Source organism: Phalacrocorax carbo, chromosome 7 (genome assembly GCF_963921805.1).
Source record: "Phalacrocorax carbo chromosome 7, bPhaCar2.1, whole genome shotgun sequence".
NCBI lineage: Eukaryota > Metazoa > Chordata > Aves > Suliformes > Phalacrocoracidae > Phalacrocorax > Phalacrocorax carbo.
The window spans coordinates 38,919,687-38,947,521 of record NC_087519.1 but is presented as its reverse complement, the minus strand read 5'-3'; the positions used below and the strand labels follow the sequence as shown (position 1 = coordinate 38,947,521).

General features: G+C 46.1%; 1 protein-coding gene across 4 annotated transcripts in view; it reads right to left on the bottom strand.

Moving 5' to 3' along the window:
- Positions 1 to 1,261: 1,261 nt before the first annotated feature.
- Positions 1,262 to 27,835, bottom strand: part of IL1RAP (interleukin 1 receptor accessory protein) — a 49,173-nt gene continuing 22,599 nt past the window's right edge. For 3 of the 4 annotated variants that reach the window (XM_064457590.1, XM_064457589.1, XM_064457591.1), the window contains exons 3-11: positions 21,826 to 22,111; positions 20,874 to 21,066; positions 18,863 to 19,028; positions 17,827 to 17,898; positions 16,543 to 16,672; positions 15,431 to 15,579; positions 12,920 to 13,069; positions 11,864 to 12,007; positions 5,360 to 9,132 (exon numbers count right to left, since the gene is read on the bottom strand). In XM_064457590.1, the coding sequence (XP_064313660.1) occupies positions 8,534 to 9,132; positions 11,864 to 12,007; positions 12,920 to 13,069; positions 15,431 to 15,579; positions 16,543 to 16,672; positions 17,827 to 17,898; positions 18,863 to 19,028; positions 20,874 to 21,066; positions 21,826 to 22,111 (1,889 nt within the window). In that variant the 3' untranslated portion in view covers positions 5,360 to 8,533. Of the gene's footprint in view, positions 2,353 to 5,359; positions 9,133 to 11,863; positions 12,008 to 12,919; positions 13,070 to 15,430; positions 15,580 to 16,542; positions 16,673 to 17,826; positions 17,899 to 18,862; positions 19,029 to 20,873; positions 21,067 to 21,825; positions 22,112 to 27,835 lie in introns of those variants that run through there. The other variant, XM_064457592.1, reaches the window with a different exon arrangement.

The following is a 27,835-nucleotide window of genomic DNA, read 5'->3' as shown; positions in this document are numbered from 1 at the left end:
GCTTTTTGCCCTTATTTTATTTAGATTGACTCAGCAGCAGGTTTTTTGGTTTCTATTTTCTCAGTCTGCTGCAGCAGGGCTGTTAGGATTCAGCTCACAGAGACTTGTAACAGGAGAGCCATCAGCTGTGCTTGATCTCAGAAGGAAAGGATCGAAAAAGTCAGGGCAATACTGGGGAAGCGGGACTGCTGAGGGAAGGAAAGCAATGTGTGAATTATAACTGGGCTTCAGCGCTATTAAAATGGGTGAGACATGGCCCTTTCCTTCCTCACAGGTCCAGCAATTTCACTAGGGCTGCACCTGAGGACATCAGATAAAGGTCTGTCCTGGGAGCCACAGATCCTGCTCCCCAAGGACTCAGTTCATATTTCTAAGGTAGAAGAAAATTGCTTACTAACCTGAGAGGCAAGAACTAGACTGACCAGAGTGGTGAATGAGACCCTTTTTTTTTTTGTCTCAGGGAAAGAAAACAAATGAAGTGTGTTACTCAGTCTGGCATGTCTGAGCATCAGCTGAAGGCAAGCGGCCGACTCCCAGGATTAGCACCCTTCCTTGGCAGGGAGAGAAGTCATTATACAAAGCAGAACGAGGCAAATGAAGTTTTCATTGCAGATAAAAAGTGGGAAACACTGCTGACAGCCAGCTCAACGGGCTGATGAAACAGCAGCCCCAGGGAGACTGTTCAAAGGCTCTTTCTGTTATTTAATGAAGTGTGGTTGAGTTTTGACCCCTCAGCTTCAGCGCCTGAGGTTTTCTGTGAGTGTTTTAGGTCTTGCTCCTATCCCTGAGCTTATTGACTACTCCGAGAATTTTTTAAATCATATTTCCCTAGATTTGTAATGGCTTGCTTACTGCTGTGTGAAAGGCCACACAACTGACAGAACAAATTCATCATATGATGAAGCCAGGAGAAGGACCAAGCCCAGAAGCCCATTGAAAGCACTGGGAACAGGAGGGGACCTCAGCCAGCTTGGGCAAACCACATCCCCAAGCACTGCCTGGTGAACAAGGCTCCGGCATTTACCAGTTCCTGTGGCGCTTGTAACAACAGCAGGTTAAAGAAATCAGTTTTATTTAGAGAGAAGGGACTTGTCTTAAAAGTTTTGACCAAGTTCTTTTAAACCACAGTGGATAACAGACCATACTGCATGGTGCACTCCTGCGCTGGCAGGGGCTCCCATTGCCCTCGTTAGCAATGTTTTATCCTTTGCAAATATGCAGGCTTGTTCCCGCTTCTCCAGAGGTTACTGCCAGGAGCACAGCCTCTCCCCCCTCCCAAACCCCAGGTGGGGACCTGCCCTCCTGCACCTGACCCCAGCAGCAGCCCTGCAACAAACTCAACCACAGCTGGGGAAAGCAACTCCAGAGAAACACATTTTCATCTCCACTTTGCAATTTAAATTAAGAAGCACCCAGGCAGGCAGCCCCCAGGCACTGCTCTGTGTGTGGCTACATGTCCCTGACTCAGATCACCAGCACTGGTGATATTGCTGCAGTTCTCTGTGCTGGCATGGGACTGATGGTGAACGACACCATGTCAGCCTGTGATTTCATAAAAGTGTCTTAGCTGAGGCTGCAGTGAGTTTCTTTTGTCGGCCCAGCACCAGCAGTGCTGTCAACGTCTTGGCTAGAGTATGTAGAAGTCGTTGTTGTTTGACAGGTCGCTGTAATGGCAGAGGGCGAGAGTGGGAGCCTGTGCTGCTGGGGGCTCAGGTCGACTTCTGCCCTGAACCCCCTGTGCCGCGGGCCTGCCCAAGCCTGTCTTGCAGAGGTGAGTGTCCCACCTGGGCTCAGCTACAGCCCGATGCTTGCTCTTGAGTCTGCTACCACCATTGCAATAGGTCCCACAACACCAGCATGTCAAGAGGTGCTTGGCTCGATGTTTGGTCTTTGACTCGGGGGCTGGGGCCATCCCTCCAGGAGTGACAGTCCCTGCCATGGTGCCCCGTGGGTTGGGCTGCCCTTTCAGCTGGCTCCTTCTCCTCTGGACAGGGTCCAGACTGATGTCTGACTGGGAGGAGCAGCTCTCGTTCCAGCTGGCACCGGCACTCAGGCTGCGCAGTGGCAGGGCAAGCCGCAACGACTTCCAGAACTGGGAGCCAGAGCGCTTGGATTTCTCCCCCTTCCAGGTGACGAAGGAGACAGACTCCTTCAGCTGGAGGATGCTGGGGTGGGTGCACTGCAGCGGTCTGTACTCCACCACGATGAGCTTGGTGGCAATGGCGTTCTGGCACATGATGCCCAGCTTGAACTCCAGCAGGCTGATGCTCTTCTCTGTCAAGTAATCAGGACTCAGGACCACGATCATCCTGCGGCTCCTCTGGATGAAGTCGAACACAGCTTCAGTGGTATCTAAGAGTGCAAGGGCAGAGGAATTGGGATGCACAAGGGGGAAGGAGCAGGGAGAGAAAAGCGGAAGGAAGCTGTTTGGTGGCATACCTCCACAGATCCCCCCTTCCCACAGAGGGAAACCTGACACAAGCCCAGTGACCTTCGACTTGCCCCCTGCTGGCAGGGACTGCAGGAGCAACAGCAGCATTTTTGCATTGCAGTGGGTTTTAGAGAAGGCTGAAGTGGTAAATGAGAAGCCAGGGTGGCAGGATAAGCCAGGACTGCACTCTGACTCCTGCACTGCATGGAATCACTCCTGCCCAGAGAAATGCAGGCATTTGATACAGGGCACATCTTGTTCAGAAACCACCTGCCCACAACTCTTATAGCCCTTTGCATGGGGGAATAAAACGGGGCAATCCCATCATTGTGCCACAGCTCACACTGCTGAGGATAAGACTCTCATCCTTCCCTCTCATGCTCTCTCATCTAGAAATGGAAGCCTCCGAACATAGAAAGCAAAAATGTCAGCTCTAAACCTCTCCATCCCTTCCCCTACCCATTGTGAGGGGTGAAAATATTGTCCTTCAAAGCATTTCTTGGGATTAATTGCAGTTTGTAAAGCTCAGCAAGATGCTTAGCTGGAATGGTGCCAGGCAAGGGCAGCAGCTCTTTTATTATGAGTGTTGAAAAGCAACAAACTTGCAGGATATCCTTGGACTTCTATCTATGGCTTGGGATGCAGCAAGAATTTTGAAGATGTCATGGCTAATGGGTGAGCAATGGAAAGGATGGGAATTAATAGGTCTGTGGCAAATAGCAAATTAACTCAATCTGATTAACAGAACTGTAAAAACTTAAGAAAACCTCACCCACTTACTGAGCACTGGGTGCCTGAGATGGGGGGGGTGGGACAGGCTGGGGCCAGTGACCAGGACCTGGACCTGAACCTGAAGACAAGGTGGTGTTCAAACAGTACAGGGATCATTGGATCTCTTGCACACTCAGAGAGAAAAACCTCCCTGTAGGAATGTCTTGCAAAGAGCTGTTCTGGGGAGCACTATCTGCTGCTTCCATTGCCTTTCACACTGCTGAAGCCTTGATTCCTCAGTCTGGAGACTCCCCTCCCTCCCTGCGAGTGGAACACTTGTCTTTTATATAAATAAAAATACTGTTCCTTCCCTTCAATGGCAATGCCTCTCATTCTTCCAGCACTTGGCTGTCTCCTTATCTCACAGCAGAAGGTGCACTGTGTTGCACCTGGATGCATCTTATTTTAATATTGTACAGAGCAATACTTTTTTTTTTTTTCAAAGATATATGACTAGCTGTAAAACTCATTGTCACTAGATTATTTGGGGACCAAGAACTTGAGATAGGAAAAATGATTGAACAATAATATCCTAATGGAGGAAATAAGGCGCTGATTGGTTCTTTAACATAATACTGGAATTTAAATCAAACTATTTGAAGTATTTTTTTTCTTGTAAACAAGGTTTGGGGGGATTTTTTTCTCACAACACACAGAGGAAAACACTGATTCACTGAAACCAAAAGTAGATGACAAAGTCAGTTCTGTCAGAATTGTCACTTAACACTGTGAAACTTTCTTACCACTTATTTCAAAGGCACAAAGAATTGACAGCAATCTCCCAATTTACTGAGTCCAGACCTCATTAAAACCTTTCTATAACTGATTGAGATCTATTTTGAAATCAGCCAAGCTTCAACATTTTTTGAAAGAAAAAGCTCCTTTGCTGGTTTGAAAGGTCTTTCTTTTTGAAACTGGAATCACAGAATCACAGGAAACGTAGGAAGGAGCAACCCCTGGGAGGTCACCTCTTCTACCTGCCTGCTCAAAAAGCACAGGTTCAATTAATGTTAATGATTTCAACACTGCTGAAATGAAATGTTTTGATTGATCTGACAGTGATGGTTTTATTTCATCAGTTTTGAATTTGTGACATTCTTGAGGCTCAAAAATTTTGGTAGGGAAAATGCTCAAATTCCCAAAAATAGATTTTATTTCTGAGGTGCGATGCTTTTAGACTTTGCTGACCAGGAAACCTTGCGATGCTCAGTTTACAATGTAAACCCAGCTCATGAAAAATCCTGAATGATCACTTCACAATGTGCAGGCAGAAGGGTCCCTCCCAGTGACACCAACAGCACAGGATGGGACAGGCAGCAATAACACTGCAGGCACTTGGGTATCAACAGGGCTGGGAATTTGATAGTCTTGGATATCTGCTTTATACTAAAAAAATTCCATCTTTACTACATGGTTATGAAGGCCACTGCGTATATTTGTTGGTTTACCTGTGCGTCCCCTAATGCAACCCAGAGATGTAACAGAGGATTACAAGAGCCACACATTTGTCCTAGCCTAATAAAAGCCGGGGGGGCCAGAGACCCCATACCCACACCCCATAGACTCCAAATCCATAGATTGTCACAAGTACTCATTTTGCTAGTGGTCGGGAAGTGCTAGACTCTCTCTCAACTTACCTGATAGCATGCAAACAAGGGAAAAAGCCAAGAAAAGTGACTTGGATGAGAAGATGTGAAGCTGAATGAACCTTTTCTACCCAACCACCTGGAAGGCGACAGGCAAAGCAACCTAAGAGTGAGTTTGCTTTCTGTGGTTAGGGCAGAATTCCAAGATGTCTGTTCAACATTCTGGCTTGGTCTCTCAAGAAAAGGGATGGTGTTTCCTTCCCATCTTTCTATCTCGTGACAGCTGAGTGAGCACTTTTTGGGTCAGAGACTTTCTGTGTGTGCATGTTCACCACTGGGTGACATTTGAATGCTGCATGGAACTGTGTTTCTGCTTGCATGGCCCTGGTGGCAGTGGCGGGGCCTCAGGATCTCTGCAGGCATACCATGAAACAGCCAGGAAAATGTTCCCCTCTAAGGAGGTGTCCCCAAATGATCTTGATGCTTGGACTACACACAGTCATCTTTCTTTAATGGCCTTTCGCAGACATAATGGGGAGGAAAATGATACTTATGAGAAATGCACAAGGACTGAAATGCAAAAGTGAAAATGTTTTATTGAAAAGCAAAATAAAATAATACTGACACTTCATAGACAAAATATCACAAAGGCAAAAACATACAGAAAGGAGAGGGGAAAACTCTGGAACAACTGTACAGCATCAAATGGCACGGGGCAGGGGAGATACTTTTTCTGATTTGTACCACACTGTTTCCCCATGAAATAACAATGAGGAACTTTATATGATCTGCATATTGATAAATGTTAGGTTAGAGCACAGAAGCTTAAATGAATCAACAGAACTAGACAGATGCTATGACAGAATCCCATAATGAAAACCACATGTGGCATAGGATGAAATGGCAGGCGTATTTGAGGTGCTTTGCAGATCTGCATTACAGCTGGGACCGGGATTTACCCCTGGCCAGATAGCTCCCAGCAAGGCCAGTGGTAAAGCTCCCAGGGGAGCAAAGCCTGCTCCAGCACTATTCCTCTGGACCTCTCGGGCCCCCTTCAGACCATCACACCTTTTGTCTTCTGGGTGCTCTGCTGATGTCTTTCAGTAATCCTGTTCTGGGGTTGCAATGGGACCACGGGCCACTGCAATGTATGCCAGAGAAAGTCCTGGTCCATTATTTATTTGGCAAATGCTTTGAATAAAATCAGCAAAATAAATGAGGTGGATTTAACTTCCTAAATAATCAGACTAACTGAAACATCAGCAGAAGTTCTCTTGGTACCTCAGCCAAAAGCGAGATGTGATATGGTGAGACCTGGGATGTTAATTGAATTTATGTGTATTTTTGAGTCAATTTTTAAAAAATTAAATTGGAATCTAACACAGTTCTTCTCTGGCCTCAGGGTCTCTCCTCTGCCTGCAGATCTGGCAGCTGATTACAGGAATGTTGAAAACATAAACAAAAAGGTGAAGCTAGGCAAAATGACATGGCTGCAATGGCTTCACAAAGCTGAGCATGGTTTTGGATGCTATCTTGTACAAATGAAGCCTCTGGAGCGTGGGAAGCAGCTCTGCCCCTCCACAGACAGCCACAGTTGAAAAGCTCATAACAACAAAGCTTTTAAGCACCTCTGAGCAGATGAGGAGCTCCACTGCCTTCAGCGAAGCTAGCTGCAATTTTACCTGCTTAAAGCAAAGCTTACTTGGGGCAGGAGGGGGGGGATGAAGAGGAATGTAAGAAGGTCTATTTGTTCCATGTTTGTACAGTACCTGCCCAAAGGCATGGGTAGCTGTGGCTCCCCACTGCCCTGGAATAACATTATTAATCATAAGATACCAAGAGCAAGGGGCTTTGCTGACACCAGGATTCAGCCCCATACCTTTAATGCTGGGCTGCTTACTGGATGCTTTCAAACCTCCCTGCTCAGCTGGGTAAATAGTGCATAGACTCCAAATTGTAACACTTTTTAAAGGCCATTATGAATGGCTATGCTTCATCCGCTGGACACCAACAGAGCAAAAACATGAGTCAGGGGTGACTCAGGAGCAACCATTATCAACAAAAAATAAGCATGCACTTAGTGTGTGTAATACTGAATTCAACAATTAAGTGGGCCGGCCCTTGCATTGGGAGCTACAGGAGTATGGACACACCCCCAGAGCTTGTAGAGTGTGTGTAATACTGAATTCAACAATTAAGTGGGCCAGCCCTTGCATTGGGAGCTACAGGAGTATGGACACACCCCCAGAGCTTGTAGTTTTATGTGAAAACATTTTGAACAGTACCAGTCAATGCCAGGGTCCCACTGTGCTTTAGTCTGCCCTACAAGGGAAGGGACACTCCCCTCCTTGGTCTGAAAAACCTGTCTGCTGAGGGTTAACTCACCAGGTCCTCTCCTATGCCTGCTGTCTCCCATCGAAGCAAGGACTGGTACTCAGTGGTTTTTTTATATTTATATGTGCAAAGGTCGCAGAAGCTGAGATACGTCCTCTGTTCTGCAGCTTATTACACTGGGCTAGAAACAAGATAGGTGGAGACTTACTTTGTAAAGCCAAGGTTAGTTTAAACCTGAGCCCTGGATTATGAATGGTGATGTTGTTCATACCCAGACAGAGAACACTGAGTGTTCACAGAATAGTTTGGGTTGGAAGGGACCTTTAAAGCTCATCTAGTCCAATGCCCCTGCAGTGAGCAGGGACATCTTCAACTAGATCAGGTTGCTCAGAGCCCCGTCCAACCTGATCTTTAATATTTCCAGGGATGGGGCATCTGCCACCCCTCTGGGCAACCTGTTCCAGTGTTTCACCACCCTCATTGTAAAAAATTTCTTTAAATCTAGTCTGAATCTATCCTTTTTTAGTTTAAAACCATTACCCCTTGTCCTATTGCAACAGGAATTATTAAAAAGTCTGTCCCCATCTTTCTTATAAGCTCTCTTTAAGTACTGAAAGGCCACAATATGGTGTCCCCAAAGCCGCCTCTTCTCCAGGCTGAACAACCCCAACTCTCTCAGACTTTCCTCATAGTCTTATCCAGCTGGACAGAGCTAGCAGTTTTTAGTATGTTCAGGTAAGTTTGTAGGGTCTCCTGGGGAGTTGGACATATATATCCAGTGCCATCCCAGAGGCCTTGGCAGCACCTTGCATGATGCTTTCCCCCAGCCAGCAGCACAGAGGCAGTAGGCGGGTTCAGTAGTAAATTAGGGTTCATTGCAGTGCTTGTGAAGTCCCTGAGTTTACTCTACAAAGAGGCATCTCCCAGACATGCTCCATTGCCTGTACTAATGAGAGATTTCCCCTAGATTATAAGCATTACAGGCCTGAAGGATCTGGGGTGCTCAGGAGGCTGCAGAGTCCCAGAGACTAATCACTTATTAGTAGAAATGCTACAATACAAATATCACCTATGTGAATGCATCTGCTCCTACAGAAACGTGGGGAGCAAAGATGAGGAGCCTCAAGAGTCTACGCTTCCCCCATTGAAGCAGAAATCTGTGATCTCACAGTGATCAGGACTACATAACTGGCACAGGTATGAAAGGCTCTATACTGAAGCCACCTTTCAAACTGTTCCCCAGCCTCTGCCACAGGGACCAATGACCAGGAAAGAGTGAAGCCACTTAGGAGAGGAAAGGAGCTCCATCCTGACTAACAAAGGTCCCATAGGAACTGGATCTAGGGGTACTGGCCTATACAAATACCATGCTGTCACAAAGTGCTGGCTGCATCCCACCTGGATAGCCAATTTAGACCTTGGGCCCAGGGCTTGTGTGGTTGATGACAAGGATGTGCATTTGCAGAGAGGAGGTGTACGCATCTTTGGTCTCTCTACTGCCAGGGCAGTAGAAAAGCTGCAGGGAGGCATGACTATCCTCTGAAATGTTTGGGACACAGTCCTTCATGGCAAGAACCTTGAGTTCCTTCCCATCCCCTGGCCTAACTTGTGGATTTTGGGGGTTTGTTTTGTTGTTTTCTGATGATGGTGTTAAACATTTCTCAGGGATACGTATGAGCCCATCGAGGCTCAAGCTCCTGCTAATTTTTTTCACTGGCATTTCCACCTGCAGCTGCTTCCAGAACCTGCCCTTTGGGAACTTGGATTTCTCGCCTTTCCATTTAATGACAGTCAAGGCCGCCTTGGCCTGCTTCAGCTCCTTCACTTTGCTCTTCTTGATGGCTTTGTACTGCACTAGAATGACTTTGATGTTACCCTTGGAGGCCATATGCTCTAGACCAGCCTTGAGCTCCAGCAGGGCCTGTGTCCCCTGCAAGACGTAGTTAGGGCTCAGGACAACAAGCAGACGTCGGCTTTTCTGGATGAAGCTCAGGGTTTCGTCTGTGACAACTGGGAGAAAGAAACATTGAGGTGGTTAGTGATGGCTGAGAACATGCTGCTGAGCTGCTAGTGTAACACCAGGTGTCTCCTGAAGGAGACAAAATCCCTTGGAGGCCCTCTCCAGAGACTATACTGGTGCTTCCCAACCCTACAAGTGATTCCAGGTAGGGCCTCCTACACCACAGCTGGTACCCACTGCCCCTTATGGCACCATCTTCTATTCCCAGGCCCAGGCTGCCTACAGATGTGTTTCCTCCTCCCTATGCTAAACAGAGATGCCTGAGGTAGCTACATCTAAAAGGCACTGTCCTACATGGTAGTGACACCACCTTATGTTATGAGGGTGCCATGTGGCCAAGAGGGCTGCTTTTGTAGGCTCAGATTTAGCTTCCTTCTAGTGAGAGTGGAAAAAGAGGCTCTCTGGAGCAAAGCAGAAAAATTGCCAGCTGGACAACACATGACCTCAAGAAAAAGACTCAGCCTGAAAAGGCATTGGGAAGCCCAAATGCCTACACGTACATCCTCCTCTGGCAGATGGCCAGAATGATGCTGGGTAATCCCTTCACTCCTCTTGCCTCTGTTTCCCCACACCAAACACACACAATAAGTATCTACACCCTCCCTGAGTGTCCTCATGGATTAATTTGCCTTGGAAATACTCCCATCCTAATTCCTGTTACTCATCCAGCTGTTCCTGTTGTTGTCATCAATGAAAGCAGATTTGAGTGTTTCTAGAAGTGACAAGGAAACTGCTCTGAGGACTTTTAATGAAGTGTCCCAAAAGTGACAACCTTCAAGCTGGAGGCATGTCATGGTAACTGTGGATCCTCTTTGATTTTCTAACATCTGCAGGTAGACTGTCCTTAGGCACATTTCTGTAATTAATGTGAAAATTCCTTGTAAGTGTGAATCCTGGTGCTTGCACTCTCTGCTGCAGGATCTCCCACACTTCATTGACAAGGGAGTGCTCTTGACTGGTCATAAAATACAATGGAGAATAAAATAACACTGACAGGCACCTTCATTTATTTGTCAAGCACATTTGATTAGTTCCTGTCAGCAAACTTGCAGGATAATCCATCTTCGACTGTTTCTTCATCAAGGACAACGTAACTCTCTACCTGTGACACAGATGCATACTCTGGAAGCATGACACCAGCTGCCAGAAGCTATTTCCTGGACCGCCATGCTTCTGCAAGCAGGTTAGTCAAATTCCAGCTAAGAAGCAACGGGAAAGTCCCAGCAGTGTTGCAAATGGCAGTGCAATGATGAGCCACCCCAGTGATGCTCCACAGGGCTGGCGCTGGATTGAGGCTGGCAGTGACTGCCACAGTAAGCAGGGATGGGAGTGCTCCAGGCATAAGAGTGAAGGGCCAGGAGCACAGGACAGCTGTGCTGGGAGAAAAATGAGACCCTCCAAAGGGACAGGGGAAGGATGTCAAGAAGTAGCAGAGGGAATGGGAGGGTGATGTATGTCTTGAGGAACAACTAGTGAGAACAGCTCAGAGCACACCTGCTCTGATGCTTGGCACTGGCATCAAGCAAATAGAGCCTGGAGGGTGCCCTGCTATGTCATCCAGGCTCTCTCTAGAAGGAACAACATCAGGGTTGCAGCTGTCTCACTATCCCCTGAGGCACATGTATTTATTTGCTTTCAAACGTAGAGGTGCTGTGTCCTGGAAGTGATGTAGGAGATAAAGATAAAAGATCCCAGTCTGATTCTGCTCCCTCTGTCACACAGCTGGGCTGGGACTCCAGCAGTTCCTCCTGTCCTAACCAAAAGGAACCCCAACAGACTTTAGCAGCACAGGTTCTGTTCTTTCAACAGTGACCCAAAGCACATGAATTCAAAGTGGGGCAGTCTGCACTGGCAAAAGTTCAGGCTTTCAGCTTTTAGTTGGCATTAGGGATCATACAGAAAACTGAGCCTCCAGGACACTGCAAACAGAGTGTTGGCTAGATTTATGCCTTTGCTGTGGCACCTGTGTGACTGTATGCATATCTGGACAGTTTCACAAACTTCCATTCTTGGTGATCCCTGCATCCCTCCAGCAGACACTGTGTCCAGAACCTTGTATGATTTAGCTTGCAACAGTGAAAAAAAATCTACATCTTAGTGAAGAGATGAGTCTCACTACCTGCAACAAAGTACTCTTAATCACAGCAACTTAATTCTATGCCATGTTAGACACAGACTCTCTAATTAATGAGGGTGAGTGGGACGCCTTCTGGGAGGCCATGTTATCTTCTCACTGATGTTGGCACGGTGGTCTCTGCACCTCCCTGAAGCAGACAATTCTGGCTTTTAGAGGCACTCACTGTTACCCTCTGTGAGCTACCAGTCTGGTCCAGAATTACACTCCCCCTGACTTTTTTTTCTAGCCTTGACTTTATCCCCTTTTTTAAGGCAGCTCAGAGGGTTTGCATGAAGGTCAGCGGTCCAGTTCCTTCATGTTGATAGATCAATCACTCCTGCACATCACTCCTGGGGAGAGCAACTGAAAAGACCAACAACCACTACTTGCCCACCGCAGCCTTTTTGGTGGCCTGGAGCATCTGCAACATTGTCATGTGAAGCAAAAACATTAGAAGATACCAACAAGAGTTTGTTAACAGAGATGGGGAAAAACCCAAAAGGATAAAGTTAATCTGGACAGGCCATTTCCTATCAATTATCAGTACCTCAAAGAATAATAAAAAGAGGATGTGCATGGAGCACAGCCCCCTGTGAAATACTCACTTCCCCCAGGGAGGCTGTCTCTGTCAAAGATACACAGCTTGTACCCAAACTCGTTCTCCAAAACTCCTCGCAGCGTCAGCAGCACAAATTCTTCCTCCTCTGCATTGCGTGCGTAGGACACGTACACATCGTATTCCTTCCCATCTGAGCATTGAGAGCGCAGAGAAACACAAACGGCAGAAGAGACACTTGTGATACTGCACATGCTGAGCCTTGACTTACTTTGCAGGAAAAGCAGGTATGAAGGCTTGCTTTGAGCCCAGGCATCGCAGGTTAAAACACGTTAATTTCCCTAGTTACAAGACAGCAGCACCGCCTCTTTGACTACCAAGCCTGAATCTGCAGGTACACAGACACTGCTGGGTTGCTGAAGGCACAAGACTGCAGCAAGGTGACCAACCCGTTCTGTGCAGGGTCCTTTTGTCACCTCTGACATCACTTCCTCTCATTGCTGTCTATCCACACAAGCAGTCCCACCAGACAGGCTTGCACCCTGCCTACACCCTCTTAGAGCTGCCGCACCCCGTTGGCAGGTTCACAGCACAAGCTGCAAGGGCTTGAGCACCCTCCACATTCTACAGAGGAAGGAATCTCAGCTCAGAGTCCCAAGAGATGAACTCCTGCTAGCACAGGGAAGCCGTGGAAGAGCAGAGGACAGAAGGGTGATTTCCAGATCCATCCTTTTGGATGCCTTCCCACATTTTAAAGCAAATCATCCTGGATTCACGAATCCTTACATAGTCACCAGAAAAAACAGGGACTTACTGAAACTTGGTGACTTATCCTGACCATCTAGATCAGATGAAACAGCTAGCCATCAGCAGGGTAGTCCCCCAGGGAGCCTGAGATGTCCATGCTTCACCTCTGCAGAGAATACAGAGGATTGCTCTCTTCTTTCCCCTAAGCGTGACTTCTCTTGCTCTAAAATGACCCACACAACACTGAATGCAGGTATAAAAATGGAAGGGGTTTAAAATAGCTTAGATGAAAATTCCTATCCCTAAATGGTCTGACCTGTAGCAGGATAAAATAAATATAAGCCCTTTAACTCCTTACCTAGAATGGTTTCATCTGTTCCAAAATGAGCTCGATAGAAGAGGACCATTTCAAGCCAATAAACGTGATAAATGACTATCAGCACCACAACGAGAAGGATGGTTGCCCCGAGTCCACAGGCCAGCTCCACAGTGTACTTCGGTGCTACAACTGGGTTCAAAAAGAAAGAGGGGGTCTGGTTTACAAACAGGTTGGGCCTTCAGCTAAGCAGGCACAAGCTTGTGTCACATGCAGCCAAACACCAGAGGAACAGCCAAGAGCCAAGCTGGCCCTTCAGAGGAAGGTGGCCAAGCCAAGACTTTTCTGGCAGGACACATGCTGGCTGGCTACCCTAGAGTCCCCATTCTGGGTTACTAGGTCTGGTTGGGTTGGCAAAGCAAGTCAAAGTACAGGCTGGACTTCATCTCTGAACAAGACCCTGGGAGCAGCCAGATGATAGAATAACCTGTTGATGGAAACCACCTGCACAGTCCAAATCCAGCTCGTGAATGTGACTTTCTTAGCAGCATATGTAAACTCTTGGGGCAACACGACGGCATTTACTTCTAGGAGAGCTAGTTAAAGCTCACCTGCAGCAAAATAAAGGCAATGGCCACCATTTTCCCTCCCCATCAAATATACACAGTTCTTGTGGCTTGTCCCAGACTGACAGCAAGGATATAACTAGCCATGGCCTGATTGTTTTCTACCAGGAAAGAAGAATCAGAGTTCATTACAGAAAAGCTGAAATGCTTGCAAGCAAATAGTACAACCTGTGGACATCAAGCCAGAACATTAGAGCCCCCCCTCCAAATCGCACAGTGTCTGTCACACCACTGCTGCTCCTTTGTATTAAGGACAGAAAATAACTCTTCTAACTGTATCCCTGGGCAACTCCATTTTTGTGGCGATTCAGATGGCAGCTGACAAGCACACTAGCAAACTACACAATTAAAAAACAGCAGTAAGTGGAAACAACACCAAATTCCAAGATTTAATAAGTCTTACTAGAAACTGAATTACAAAAAAGAAAATGGAAGGAATTTAACAGCTTCCATTAGGTGATGAGCAGCAGTAAGTACATGAGAAGGAGAGGGAAATCATCCAGAAAAAGCAGGAAACATACATAACCTAATGTAATGAAAGAGTTGGCACCAACATATATAGCTACTTGCTGAAAACTCAGGGAATTGGGTTAAAAACTGGAACATAAGTGCTCAGAGGTTAGGTTCTGGCATGGTTGATATTCCTATGTGAAGTGGGATGGTCTGCAGTGAGCTTTGCTAAAGGTTGATCTGCCAGCAGTGGTCAGGGATGGTTCTTGGATTTTGCTATGGAACAGAGCAGAAGTGAGGGGTGGTAAGTAACCAGGTATGCTCAGAGCAAACCCACTCAACTGCCCAGGAGCAGACAGGGGAAGAAGAGAGAGGCTAGTACAGATCAGTCCATAGAAAACAGCATTTGGGTGCTGCTGTATAGAGAAAGAATCTGAAGATTTTAGATTTGCTTCTGCTACATGTGCAACCATTATCAACCCAGAAGAATTGCGTAAGTAGGATGAACACACTGGCAGATGGTTTCAGCCTCAGTTGTGTGTTTGGTCTATTGTTCGCCCCTAATAACCCAGAAAAGGTTTGTCCAAACGCATAGGATTAAAAAGGAAGGAGGACAAGTACCAACAAGGAAGAGAAAGAGCTCTTCCAGTAAAGACCTCTGTGAGCCTTTCCATGCTAATGGGGCAGAGTGGGGGGAAGAAGGTGCCTGGCATGAGCTGCACAAGGCAGGGCAGCATCCCTTAAGGGAGGGGGGTGGTCTGACTTACAGCAAGCAGGTATTGAAGCTCTAGATGAGGTTGGTAAGGAGGTGGAAATATCCACCTTAATCAGGAAACCTCACATACCTAGAGTGAAGGCTCTGTTCTCATTACTGAGAGGTGGGTCTGGGAAGCAGGAACAAAATCTTTGATGAAAGAAAAATGTAGGAAAAAAACCTACACTGGACAGAGCTGGATCAGTCCATACCATCCACGCTAAGATGTCTGTATCTAGACTGGAGCATCATCACAGCAAGGAGTAAAACCACAGAGCACTGTGGTTAGGCTGTCTCATTCCCTGAGCAATGTCAAGGAGTGCAGCCTGCCTTCTGGAGGATGCCAACTGGTAGCTGTTGTGTCATGCAAAACCCTCATGCAATCAAGTAACCTGAAATCATTTCAAGCAGCCTGTCCCCTGAGGTCTGCTTCATTTGTGGTGCATGGATTGCATGAGAACAACAGGTCTATCCACCCCTCTCTCTCCCCAGGCACTTGGCCATGGTAGGGTATGTGTGACATGTCTTCTGCTCCCTGAATCCAAGCAGCAGTGCAGTATGACAGCAATAATACAGCAGTGCATACAGAATGGCATGCGTTGCAGAAAAAGGCCTGATGGAATTATTTGTTCCCCTACTGTTTTGAGGGCAAGGCTCGAGGCAGGACCAACAGCCCTCTCTGAGCATGCCTCATTTCACACCCATGCTCTGCAAGTATTTTACCTTTCATGCGCACTACGGCCTGGCTATGGTCCTCGCCTTTGGCATTTCTGGCATAGCAAGTATAATTCCGTTTCAAGTCCTCTGTTGTGGCTTTTGCAACTGTTAGAGTCCTTATGACAGTTTTGTCTTCAAAATCTCTAGTAATTTCACTGTAAGAGAAAAACTAGAACATTACGTAGGTGAAACTGCAGCAAGTTCTTAGTGACAAATACTCCTTTCCCTGATATAACCCGACTCTCTTTATAAGAAACCAAAACACCTAAACTGATATTTATAAATTGATACACATTTCAGATTTTAATGCATCTGCAGCTGTTCCTTTCTCTGATTTTCCTTAATATTTTTTTGCCACTCATAATTTTCTCATTGCAGCTGTGTCACATTGCATTTTAGAGATAAAGGAAGTTCTTGCCTACAAAGCAACAAGATCTCATAAACTCAGGATTCAGAGCCCACGTCACATTCCCTGTGCAATCCTGGATGAGTCACTTTGTCTCTATTTGTGTGACTTATCATCTGCAAAATACGGATAACAGTACTTCCTTTCGCCTTTCCTTTTTCTGTGTAGGTTTGCAAATTGACTGGGGCTGCGACTGCCTTCCACATGTAATTCAGCACCTAGCAAATGGGACTCTCAACCTCATTTAGGTTCTTCATGTAACTGAATCTCCATCCCTCCTAATTGATACTATGTATAATGCTACATTTTTGTTTTCAGCCTCTGTTTTTGAAATATTTTTATCATTTCTGTTATTTGGAAACATTCCTCTAAATAAAATTGTCTGCCCCTGTTTTAGAATTCCCACAACAGCACCAGCTGTTGGCACCACTAGCAGGACCTGAACAAGGGATGACGTGAACTTGTAAACAAAGCTCCGTCAAAAATCCTTCTGTAAGATGGGACACTGTCCAGGTGTGGAGGCCTCCTCCCTGGAGCTCCTGGTGCTCATCGCAGCAAGGTGCAGACACAGGGGTTTCTGATTAACAGGGAAGTGGGGGGCTCCACACTCCCTTGGCAAGGAAAATGGGACTGTTGCATGCCTGCACCCACACCCCTCTGCAGGGCCCAAGAGACGGTTAGATACAAATGAAGGTTCACATTACTATGTTACCTTTGTGTGACTTTTATCTTGGGGTCCACAATATCATCTGTGTTTTTCCCATCTATGGTCCACCACACCTCAGTCCGGGAGCCCTTCAGGAAGGTGAAGAAAACCTCACAGGGCAGAACAAGATCATCTCCTGGGAAGGAAGGACCACAGTGAGGTATTGCAAAGCAGGAACAGCATCACCCTGACTTTTGTGCTTTCTAGTGATCCTACCAGCCTGAGCTCTGCCTCCCTTCAGGATGGAGTGAGGCCAGCATCCACCTTCACACACGTGATAACAGTTTAACATCCCAGGCATGTTGATTTGTGGCAGAAAAATAAACAGGAAAAACTATCCTGTCTTTTCAAAGGTTTTAAAAATTCCTTGACTGCACCAAGTGACCCACCCAAAGGGAGATGCTCCATGCCAACCACTTCCTTGGAAAGTTGGGCAGTGTTAATCATCCCCACCGCACAGGGGACAGATGCCATAAAGCAAGGGATCCAACTCTGCAAAAGCATTTTGGTGTGGGAACACTTGCTCAGGCATTTAACTTACTCTCAAGATCAGGCTTGGAAGCGTGAATATCTTTGCGATCAGCCCATAAGTGATTTTATCTTACAGAGTGACAATGGAAGAAGTCTGACCTTCTGAGCAAAAAAAAAGCTGTGCTTTAAAGTGAAGACTCTGCTGCTAATCATCATCATTGGCATCACATTTATTACAGCAATGTAATGGGACATGAGCCACTCAATATAGGGAATCGCTCCAAAGAGCTATCAGTCTAAACAGATGGGGTGGGGGAAGGGGTATGGTACCCCGTTACACAATGCTGTGAGGCCAGCAAAAGGACAGCTGTCATTAATTAGGAAATAGTCAGCCAGAAAGGAAGAGGAGATGAGCAAAAAGTAGTCAGAAGGCTGAAGCCACTGAGGGGCTGAATGAGGGAGGGTTGGAGCAAACCACAGCCAGGGACAGGGCTGAGACAAGGTCCTACAGGAATTTCTCTAGGCAGCTGAGGGTCCCTGTTCCGTCTGCTTCTGCAGCTGCAGTCCTGCATCTCCATGTCTTAATATCTGTCTTTATTTGTGCTTGCAAAAACTTGCAAAGCTTTGCTCCCCTATACTGGCATTAAGAACTGGCAGCCCACGCTTTCTGGCAGGCAACTTGTCGCAAGCCACGCGCTCTCCGAGGTAAAGCTCTGGGCATGCAGTGGAAGAGAAGAGCTTCTGTGCCTGGGTGGGTCTCCCCAACCCAGAGGCAGGCCGCCAGGGTGGTGACAGCAGGCAGCAAGCATTGCAATTTACCTGCTTCCAGTTCGTAGACAACTTTCTCATTTGGAGAGGTGAATTGTGGTGGCAAGGCCTTGTTTGGAGATCCTGTGGGAGAGAACAGACAGCCCCGCCACGGGGACCCAGACTTCATGAGAACCTAGGGTCCTTGCAGCTTCGCTCATGATGCCTTCACACCCCACTGCGCATGCCCTGATCTAATTTGTGATACAATCCTGCTGCAGAGTTCCATGCAAAGAGAAATCTAATCCTAGTCCCCCAACTCAGGACCACACCCAGACTTTGAGGCTCCTCCAAAGTAAGTCTAGATACAAGTTTTTGGGCCTCTCACATCAGAAGAGCTCCATACCCCTCATCTCCCACAAGGCACAACCTGCACCAGTTTCTTTTTATGGCTGCTTCTAAAAAACAAAACACAAACATGTTTTCTGTCACAAGTATTTAATTCAGCTCTTAAAGCAGCAGTTGCCATGGGACTCAGCATGTGCTCTACCATTCAATAGGTTTTTAAGCTCTGTCTACAACTCCCTGGCAGGTAGGCTGAGCCCTTTTGCCTGGGATGGACCTGTCGCTGTTACCAGCACTCTGCTGTGTAACTGGAGCCCTGCCTGGCTGATTAATAGTCTCAACCTCAGCATACAAGGCTTTGAGATTGCAAGAAGGCTGAGGCACGTTGACTATAGTGGGACAACCCCACAAATAATGAGGAGTAAAGTGCACTGGAGGCAAAAAATGAGGAGTGCCAGGGTTATGCATTCACATGCCAGCAGAGGGTACCCCTGGCCATCTCATGGGCTGTACCTCACCAGCCTAAGCCTGGTCACCCCCTGTGTTGTTTGGGGCATTTGACACGGTGACAGGTAGGACCTCCAGTGCAACACATCCTGAGCAGTCACAGGAGGCTGACCGCAGCAAGCAAAAATATACCATGTCACCTGGGCAATGCAGATTGAGCACAACCACAGATGGTCCTATGACAGACCCTTCCAGCTGTTTTCACCACTTCGGAAGTTATCCACCTGCATTTTATATATTTTAAAGTAATTCTTACCCACCACCTTCATCATTATGGTTCTGGTGAGATTATAGGTTCTTCCATGGTCCTTGAATGTCACAATACAAGTGTAATTCCCTTTATATACACTGCGGACAAAGCCGATGACAAGCTTGGGCCCTTGGGGGTATCGCTCATAAAAGCCATTCACCAACTTGCAGTTCTGGAGTTGGGTAGAAAAAACATTTGAGTTTTGGGATTCAAAAGTAAGATATTGGTTTAAATGCTACTACAAAGTTCTGGATTTAAACTATGAATATGATACTTGGAATTGTGATGTAGGTCGGACCTAAATACCATGAACTTCGAGCATGTTGGAATACAAACTGGTACATTCACCTTGAAAATGAAGTGATGAAGCAGATGACCCTAACAGTTTTATCCCACCTTAAACACAGACAATTTTATAAAAGAGAGATCTCTGATCCAGAAGTACATTTGCAATCAAGGTGAGCACCTCAGCAGTGTGAAGAGTGAAAGTAAAGAGGCAGGAATAAAATGCTGATGTATTCACAAATGGATGCTAAAACTAAAGGACATGTCCCCTGTTGATGTCAGCGTGTCTAACTCTTTCGAGACTAATCAAGCTACCCTGACTGACTTCAGCTGAGGATGAGGCCCCAGAATTGGCAACGGGCAAATGAGAATCTGTAGTACAGAAACCATAATAACTCTTCTTCTTCTGTCAGGCAAGGCAGGAAACCTCTGCCAAGTACCAAGCTAGAGATACCTTTTCAGGAAGGGGTTATGCAGATGACATCTTGATTGGGTTTTATGACAAAGATGTGCACATTTTCTAAGAGATTATTTCTGAATGGTACATTTCCAAATCAGATACATCCTAATGGGGCAGTTTAAAAAGGTATATGACCCCTGTCTTAATGATTTTTATTAGGCATGGGATGACTTGCTGCCTGAAAAATTATTTCCATGGGGCTTTTTGTTTCATCCTGCTAATTGATTGTTGAGATGTGAATTTCAATGAATAGTACAAGTAAACCATTTCAACTACTGGAGTGAAACTTCTTCTCTTGGATACAAAAGTAAGTTTTTCCTGAAGGGTTTTAGAGTTGGGACTTTTCTTTTGGGGTGGCTTTTTTTTTTTTTAAATCATTAGATATATTTGTTGCCAACTTTCTTTATTATTAAATTCACTCGTACAGAAGCTTCTATCTAGAAATCCAAAAGCACTTTATAAGCAGTTCGAGAATTCAGTCTCATAACCCTCTGGCTGCACATCCCCTGAGAATTCTTATTCTCTCTTGACTAAAGCCATCCACACCTAGAGAAAAACATTGAGGTCAAAATTAGTAATCCTGTAGGCAAGAGCCTGAGGACAGCTAGAGACAGCCTAATTATCAGAGCAGTAAGGAGGGTGGGGTAGGAATGGTTCCATCCATCCACCAAAATGATTTGCCGAATTGTGTCAAACAGGGCACCCACAGTCCTTGCAGAGTCCTGATGTACAACTTCATTTCCTGACCTCAAAGGATATTGGAAAGGGTGTTCTTTTCATTAGCAGGTGGGTGGTTTTGTGTTCGTTTTTTGGGGGTTTTGTTTTTGTTTTGGGGGGTGGTAGTGGGTTTTGTTTGTTTGCTTGGTTTGGGGGGGGGGCTTTTGGGTTTGCTTTGGTTTTGGTTTTGTTTTTCGATTTTGTTTTTCAGAAGAGGGAATATGAATCACAGTTTCCTTTACAGGGATAGTGACTGGCTCACACAGCAGGTGAGGTATACTGCCTGCAGCTGAACTAAGGTTCCTAAACCCCTACTAGAATATTATCCACTTGTGCACGCTGGTCAAGAAGTCTCAGTGTTAGCTCTCAGTTCCCTTCCAAGAGCAGTTTTACCCTTGACATCAATGGAAACAAAGCTTTTAAAATTAGTAAAGCTTCATTAACAGCTTCATCACTGGGGATGCTCTGAAACATAGCTCTATGATTCTCATGCCAACCATTGCTGTTTCAGATACAACACTGCATTCCCCCACTGCCCATATAAGCCCTTCTTACCAAGTACCACTTGACAGTTGGTGTTACGCTAGCAGGGTAAAACCCATCAATATCTGGACATATGATCTTCTCATTGGTGTGCTCCAAGTAGAACATCTCCTCAGTGGGTTTTATTGAATGGCTCACACAAGAGTGTTCATCTTTCGGAAGAACCTCCAAGGGAAAGGCAACTTTGCTGCAGTAGGTTGTATTTCTAAGGACAGAGGAGGATAGGGCTGATTAGTTGAAACTTGTTTACTCCTATAGCAGTGGAACAAAATAAAAATCACATATGCAATAACAAGCACCATAGTACTGATGAGGTATACACAGCCTTAGCTGACTCATTTGTAAATGGGAAAGAAAACACCATCAGAGATGGCCACACTAGCTCAGAAAAGCCTATAAAGATGACTATCAGGCAACATCTAGTCTCCTGCTGGTAAAGCAGATAATAGGGTCAAAGACATAATGAACAAGAGACAACGTGAAGATGATCAAAAAGAGCTCTCATGCTCAGTGCATAGCAGATGCTATGTTCCTTTTGTACCACACTTAGACACACTTTTAATTTCCTAGAAGTCTGATTTTCATGAATCTTTGCCAAATTAGCATGCAGTCAAAACATTACCCCTGCATCTGAAGCTATTTTTACCCTAGACATACAGATCACTTCTTAATGATGACTGCCTGTGGATTTTGCCACGGGCTCAGCAATAATATTTTCATGGACACTTGCAGCTAGCAAGGAGAAGCATGCTTATTAATGTTTGCAAGGCTCCAAGCATTATTATGATATAAATTGGCTCAGCACTGAGCGGTCTTATAATTGTAACATTCTTCTCCCATTAATGCTTATGTAAATGGCCTTCTTCCTACAGAAAGATCTGGTGTTAACAACATAATTTTTCTGCTTCCATGAAAGTCCTTCGATTACTCTGAAGACGTACTAAAGCTGCACTGCACAACGTACCTGAGCATGCATGTATAATTCCCAGTGTCATTTTGAAAAGCAGGCCAGAACCAAAGGGTGTCTTTCTCCTTACTGATGTGATTGTCTGGGAGACGAAAATTAATGGGCTCCTCCAGATCCCGGTCTTGCCCAATCCTGTACCAGATCAGGGTTAAGCCAGCAGAATGGGCTGTGCTGTAGTTGTACTTCAAGAAGGTCTCAAAAAGTGGGCATTTGATCTTGGCAGGTTCCCCCTCATAAATCTGGATCTGCTTCATGGTGTCCACACCCCAGTCATCACAGCGTTCTGCAGCCAGGAAGAACAAGGTACCTTAGCTTGCAAGTGTACAGGAGAAAAAAAGTTCTGCCCATGTTCCCCACAGCCCTTGGTCCTGTCCACATTAAAATCACAGGCAAAAACTTAGTGTTTTCAGTGGAAGCAAGCTGGGCTTTTATAAAGCAGAGCAAGAATACTGTGTTCATTTGTAGAGAACCTGCAAACTTCTACTTTCATTTGAACACCTCCTACATTTCTTCCAAGCTATTTATCCCCTATCAGGACAATAGGATAGGACAGGGTATTCCTGCATAACAGCAGGCTTCCTATGGAGATCCAAAAAAATTCAACCCTAAAATATTGTGTGGGAAGATAAAATCTGGATTGGATTAAAACAATGCTAGAGGTGTGTGTGCATCCTTGCACAGTGACAGGGAAGAGGGAAATGAAGGTGTTGAAATAAGAGGGGAAAAAAAAAATAACAATGCAAACATCAACCCTCCCTTAGAGCTATGGACCATTGCCCCTGCCAGAAGAAGATGGACTGTGGGTTCTGGGAGTGAGGGCTGTCTTTCCTGTGACAGATTCATGTGTCAACTGTGCACACTATGGTAAGACAGAGCATACAGGCACTAATAAGTGACATGTAGCAACTGTTTATAGTAAAGTTTGTGAAGGGAGGCTGAGGGGCAGGAGAGACAGTATTGAGGAGGTGGCAGCAGGTTCCCTTAGGGACTCCCAGGCGCAGTCCCCAAGCACAGTTCAACAGGCTCAGTGCGGCTTACAGCAGACACAGGCTGACATAGAAACTGGTCAGCATAAGAAAAAGCTCTGCAGTGCGGTGGTGGTGTTTTTTTTTTAATTTATTCTTGTCATTAATGAGTAGTTTCAGGACAAACAGCACAATCAAAAACCATTTCTCTTCCAAGTGCTCCTTTCCACTCCATTCCTCCTACCCATCAGGATGCCCAGTCACAAAGGGACTCAGTGCAAGCAAAGCACAGTACCAGGGTGTCAGCAAACCTGAGAGCAACCTGCACTGCCAGCACCAGCTGAGGCACACAGACAAGCTCCTGTCACTGCACCTCCTGTCTCCCCACGCTGACAAAGCAGAGCGTGGCAAGGCGTGCTTCCCAGCACATCTCTTGTAGCTGCTGGGGGGAATTAGCTAGGGTGGCCTGACATCTGAGAGCCCAAAGTGAGTCAAACAGGAGAGAGGTGCGCTGCCTGCAGTGGTCCTCAGGAGCGGTGTCTTAGCATATCACAGGCACACCAGAGATGACACTGCAAAGCCTCTCCGGTTTGCTGATATTAGAAGAACTGGGACCAAGAGGAAAAACAGAATACAATATGCTCTTTGAGCCCAGTTCTTCTGAACTGACCTCACAGGCCCAAAGCAGAATTTTTAGCATTTTATCTTCTTTAAATAGACAGTGGGATGTAGCTTGGCCCCAAATTCATACTTAATTAAGAAAAGCAAAGAGATAAACCTTTAAGACAGGCCCATAGCACTTAAAGGCAGCAATGCTAACTCCTGTGGCTCAGCAATGGTTAGTCACAGTGAGGAGGGATCTGGGCCAGTAAGAATAGAAATGTTTTCTGGCGGGTTTTACACATAAATGTAAACGCAAACTACACTCCTCCTCCTGTGGTATGCCAAACACCCGTATGACAGAGTGCTACTTCTGGAGGAAGAGAGTGAATTGGACTAGGAAGAGGCAGTGAAGTTACCCAGAGTACAAGTATTTGCTAGTAGGAACTCCAAACCCAAATGGCTGGAGTGCTATTGCTTGTCATCTAAGGAATATATAGATATTTCTTTCAAAACTGCACAGCATCATCCAGTATGGCTTCTACCACATCCAGCGCCAAGGCTCATTTTGAAAGACCAAACCACTTTTGGAAGCCTTATACCATGGGAAGGCACATAGTCACCAGTCACCACCATGGTCAAGGCCAACTGGAACCAGTACGCTGCTTTATGCTGGTGAGATCAAGCTACTGGATTAGGCATGGTGAAGTTTCCTTAGAATGAGACAAATGAGCCTATGCCAAAGACTGCCCACTAATTGCATGATAAAGCACTAATTACTATTCATGGATGGGTGGCATTTGTTTTTATAAAGAAAGGCTTTCCCTCTTAAAGGAGCAGACCTGGGTCTGTAAATCAGGACACCCAGGTCCTCTTCCCAGCACCTGACTTCACTGTCTCCTCTTGGGCTGCATAAAGGCAAATTGTCCTTATTGCTTCAAATGGAAGGACTAGAGAGGAAGAGAACTATGTAAAACATTACAGTACTGAAATTCTTGGAGTAAAGATCAATGAAATTTGCAACCATGAACAGCTCCTACATTCTGCAACAGCTCATAAATCAGCACTGTAAAACTACTTACCCGTTCTACCTGAATGAATTATTGAAAATAAATACAACTATTTTATTGTTTTTTCTTCCTAGACTACTCAAAAGTAATGTATGGGCCTTGTCTTCTTGGCTGGGGAAGAGGAAAATGTTATTGTTCTTTACTATAAGAGCTGTACCTGGAGATTTTGTCTCAGAGCTGTCTAACCTGCCTGGCTTCAGGAACAGTGTCACACTGAACAGCTAGTCCTAAGGCTCCCCACGCGCATCCTGCCTTGGGGTGCTACGTGCTCAGAGATGCACCCCAACACAGCATACAACCATGCTGGTAATGAGCAGCTACACCACAGACTGCACAAGCAGCTGTGCGGCTTGTGATCACCAGCTGTGCTTGCCGCCCTGCTGGCAAGGCCTCCTCCTGGCTGCCAGGGCAAAGCCAGCCCAGCACAGCTCTGAGGGCTCAGGGGGCAAAGCCACGACCCATTGCTCACAACAGAGATGGCAGAAACACCACAGGCTGAAGCAAGGCCTCCTTCACACATAAAACGCTGCGTACAGAAGTTGTTGCACTTCGCATGACTTCCCTTCTCCCCACGCCATGTTGACAGTAGTATTGCTATTTCTATCTTTTGGGGTGTTTTATGCCCAAGATAGCTGGGCTCTGCCTGACACAGCATGCAAGAGCACCGTAGGGCAGCCCTCACACACCTTTGTGAGCCTCTTCCTCCTCAGCTACGATGTGGCTCTTCTCCCTGTGCCAACAATATCCTTTGCTGTGGTAGCACTTTTGAGCAGATCCCAGGAGATGAGTCAAGCCCAGACAGACGGCTGCACACCCCACACACATGTAAAGCAAAGGGGATACTCGCATTATTAGCAGTATAATTTTATTTGCATCCAACAGCTCCCTGTGTGCCCCTTCCACTATTTTAACCTTTATTGGATATTCAGAGCCTATTTGCTGCTCATATCAGCATGCAGCTACTTGGATGTCAGTCTAAACCAGAGATAGCCTGAAAAAAATGGCATGACCTCACACTGAACCTCACTGGCCTAAAGCAGCTCCCACTAAAAAATATATACATACAGACACACACAGAGTCTGATATATCCTGACTCCAGTAACAATATTTGGGAGGACATTGCAGAAAGAAGATCCAAGGACCCAGTTCTAAATGTGAGAAACAGCACTGACTTCTATGGTGCTGTGCCCATTTGCAGCAACTCACACTTCTTTTCACTAAGCCGGGGAAGAGAGTTTCTTCTCTCTTGAAACGTCTCCCGCACAAAACAGCCATTGGAGTTAAGAGCAGCTCCTGATTAAATTGAGTAGGATCAGTATTCATGCTCTGACTTCAGAGGTTCACTAACAGATAGAAACCAGTGAAGAGATGGGAGAGGTATATGCAGCTGCTTGGTCCCTTCCATGCTGCAGCAAATGGAGCACTACACACATAACTGAGGGATACAATAAAATTCTCTAAAAATTCACCATCCCACAAATGCATCTTCCTAGAAATGCCTCTGCAAAACACTTTTGAAAGAAGCCATCTTTTTCTCATTACTGATGAGGTGTATCGCAGATGCCTCAACTGACCCCTCTTACTGCTGGGTGCTCTGTAATCACACAGCAGGGCAGTCTGTGACCCGTAATACCTACCTGTGACAGACAATGCGGGAAGAAAGTCAAGAGACAGTCTTGTTTCCACAGCCCTGCTTGGGAAAAGGAATGAGGATTATATAAACTGGAGGGAGGCTGCATGCTAGAAGGAAACACCCACCTCCAATATTGGAAGAGAAAGTACCCTGGCCTTTCTGTCTGCAAAGATGCCCATCTTGATTTCATGTGTCTTGAGAAAAAGATAAGAGCAGGCTGCTGCACTACTGCCCCTCCCTGATGCACATTGGGATCTAGGTGAACTGGTAAAGTTAACTTCGAGTATCTTCCTTGCTTGGACTGTTACGTTGCAATCTGTGTTCATAGGGCTATCTGCTACTGATAACACGGGACGGAAACCTCTTCTGTTATAGAAATAGTCAAATCTGTCCCATTTCTGAATCTGGTGCTGCCATGCCCTTAAACAGCAGGTATCCCAAAACAGACTCTTTCTCAGAAGCCAAACAAAACTGAAGAAAGTGGCTTCTCCAGATGAAAAGCAGAAAATTAAAGGAGAGGAGAAAAAAATAATTATGTTGCTCAGCTGCATAAAGGTGAAAACAGACATTTCTGGAAACCTTGCCCAACCTTTCACTTACTGCACTGATTTACCCCCTCGGGAACAGAGCTCTGAAGGCACACACCTGAAATCCATCTGCAGCACCCATTATAAGCACCCACACAGTCAAAACACAGGTGAAATTGGTACAATTATTTGGATTTTTCAAGAAGAGATAAACTGCTTAACCCGCGGATCAAAAAAGAAAACCAGAGTAAGGCCACATCAAGAAATGCCATCCCATTTTCTCCACAGTTTAGTATTTCTATGCAGTCATTTTGAGTACCTCAACCTCAACCACCAAAACTCTACCAGCTGCACACCACCTCCACCCCTTCCCGCCCTGGTCCTCCCCTGGGGCTACAAAGGCTTCCCCTAGTTAATATTTCTGTGAAGAAATAATAAAAAGCCGTTCTTGTGAGAGGCCATCTATCATGCCAGCACAAATTACACTGCCATTCACCAAATTGATGTGCCCTTCTTACCTCTAATTTTGGGAGAGGCCCACCTTGCACACAGACTGGGACCATGCAGTGGCAGCACGACGTGAAGCCATCAATGCTGCCAGCTGAATGACACTGCAGACCCCTCTTCCCTACACCATTTGAACATTAGCATCAGATGGGGGTGCACTCTCTCAACAGCCTCCTACTTTCTTCGGCCACCCCTGCTGCATTATCTTAAAGCAAAGCTGATATGAGTCAGCCTTCACCCAGGGAGCACAGCCAGGCCAGCGGTTAGCTTGATGCAAGAATCAGCATCAATAAGGTAGAAAAAGCTGGTCACACAAAGTGATTATGGGAGATTTAATCATTAGTACCTTAAAAAAAACTCCCCCCCCCCCCCCTTTTTTCAAGCTCACAGTGTTCAGTGAGAAGGAAGCAGAGGAAGTTGGGCTGAACAGAAGAGTAGCACTGTGAACACAGAAGGTACCAGCTGTGGCCAGCAGCCACACGTGGGTGCGCTTTCCATTTACGCCAATACCAGGAGCACCCACTCTTCCACTGCGTCTGTGGTTTTCCTTTCACATGTGCATCCTGCACAAGACCACCCCACAGCAGCATGCTCCCGCCCCTGTGTTTTGCTCAGCAGCTGAGCAATAAGGCAGCGCGTCAGGGCAACAGACCGCATGGGAAACGCATCCCACCAGACTGTACACCATAGCGGAGGGAGGGTAG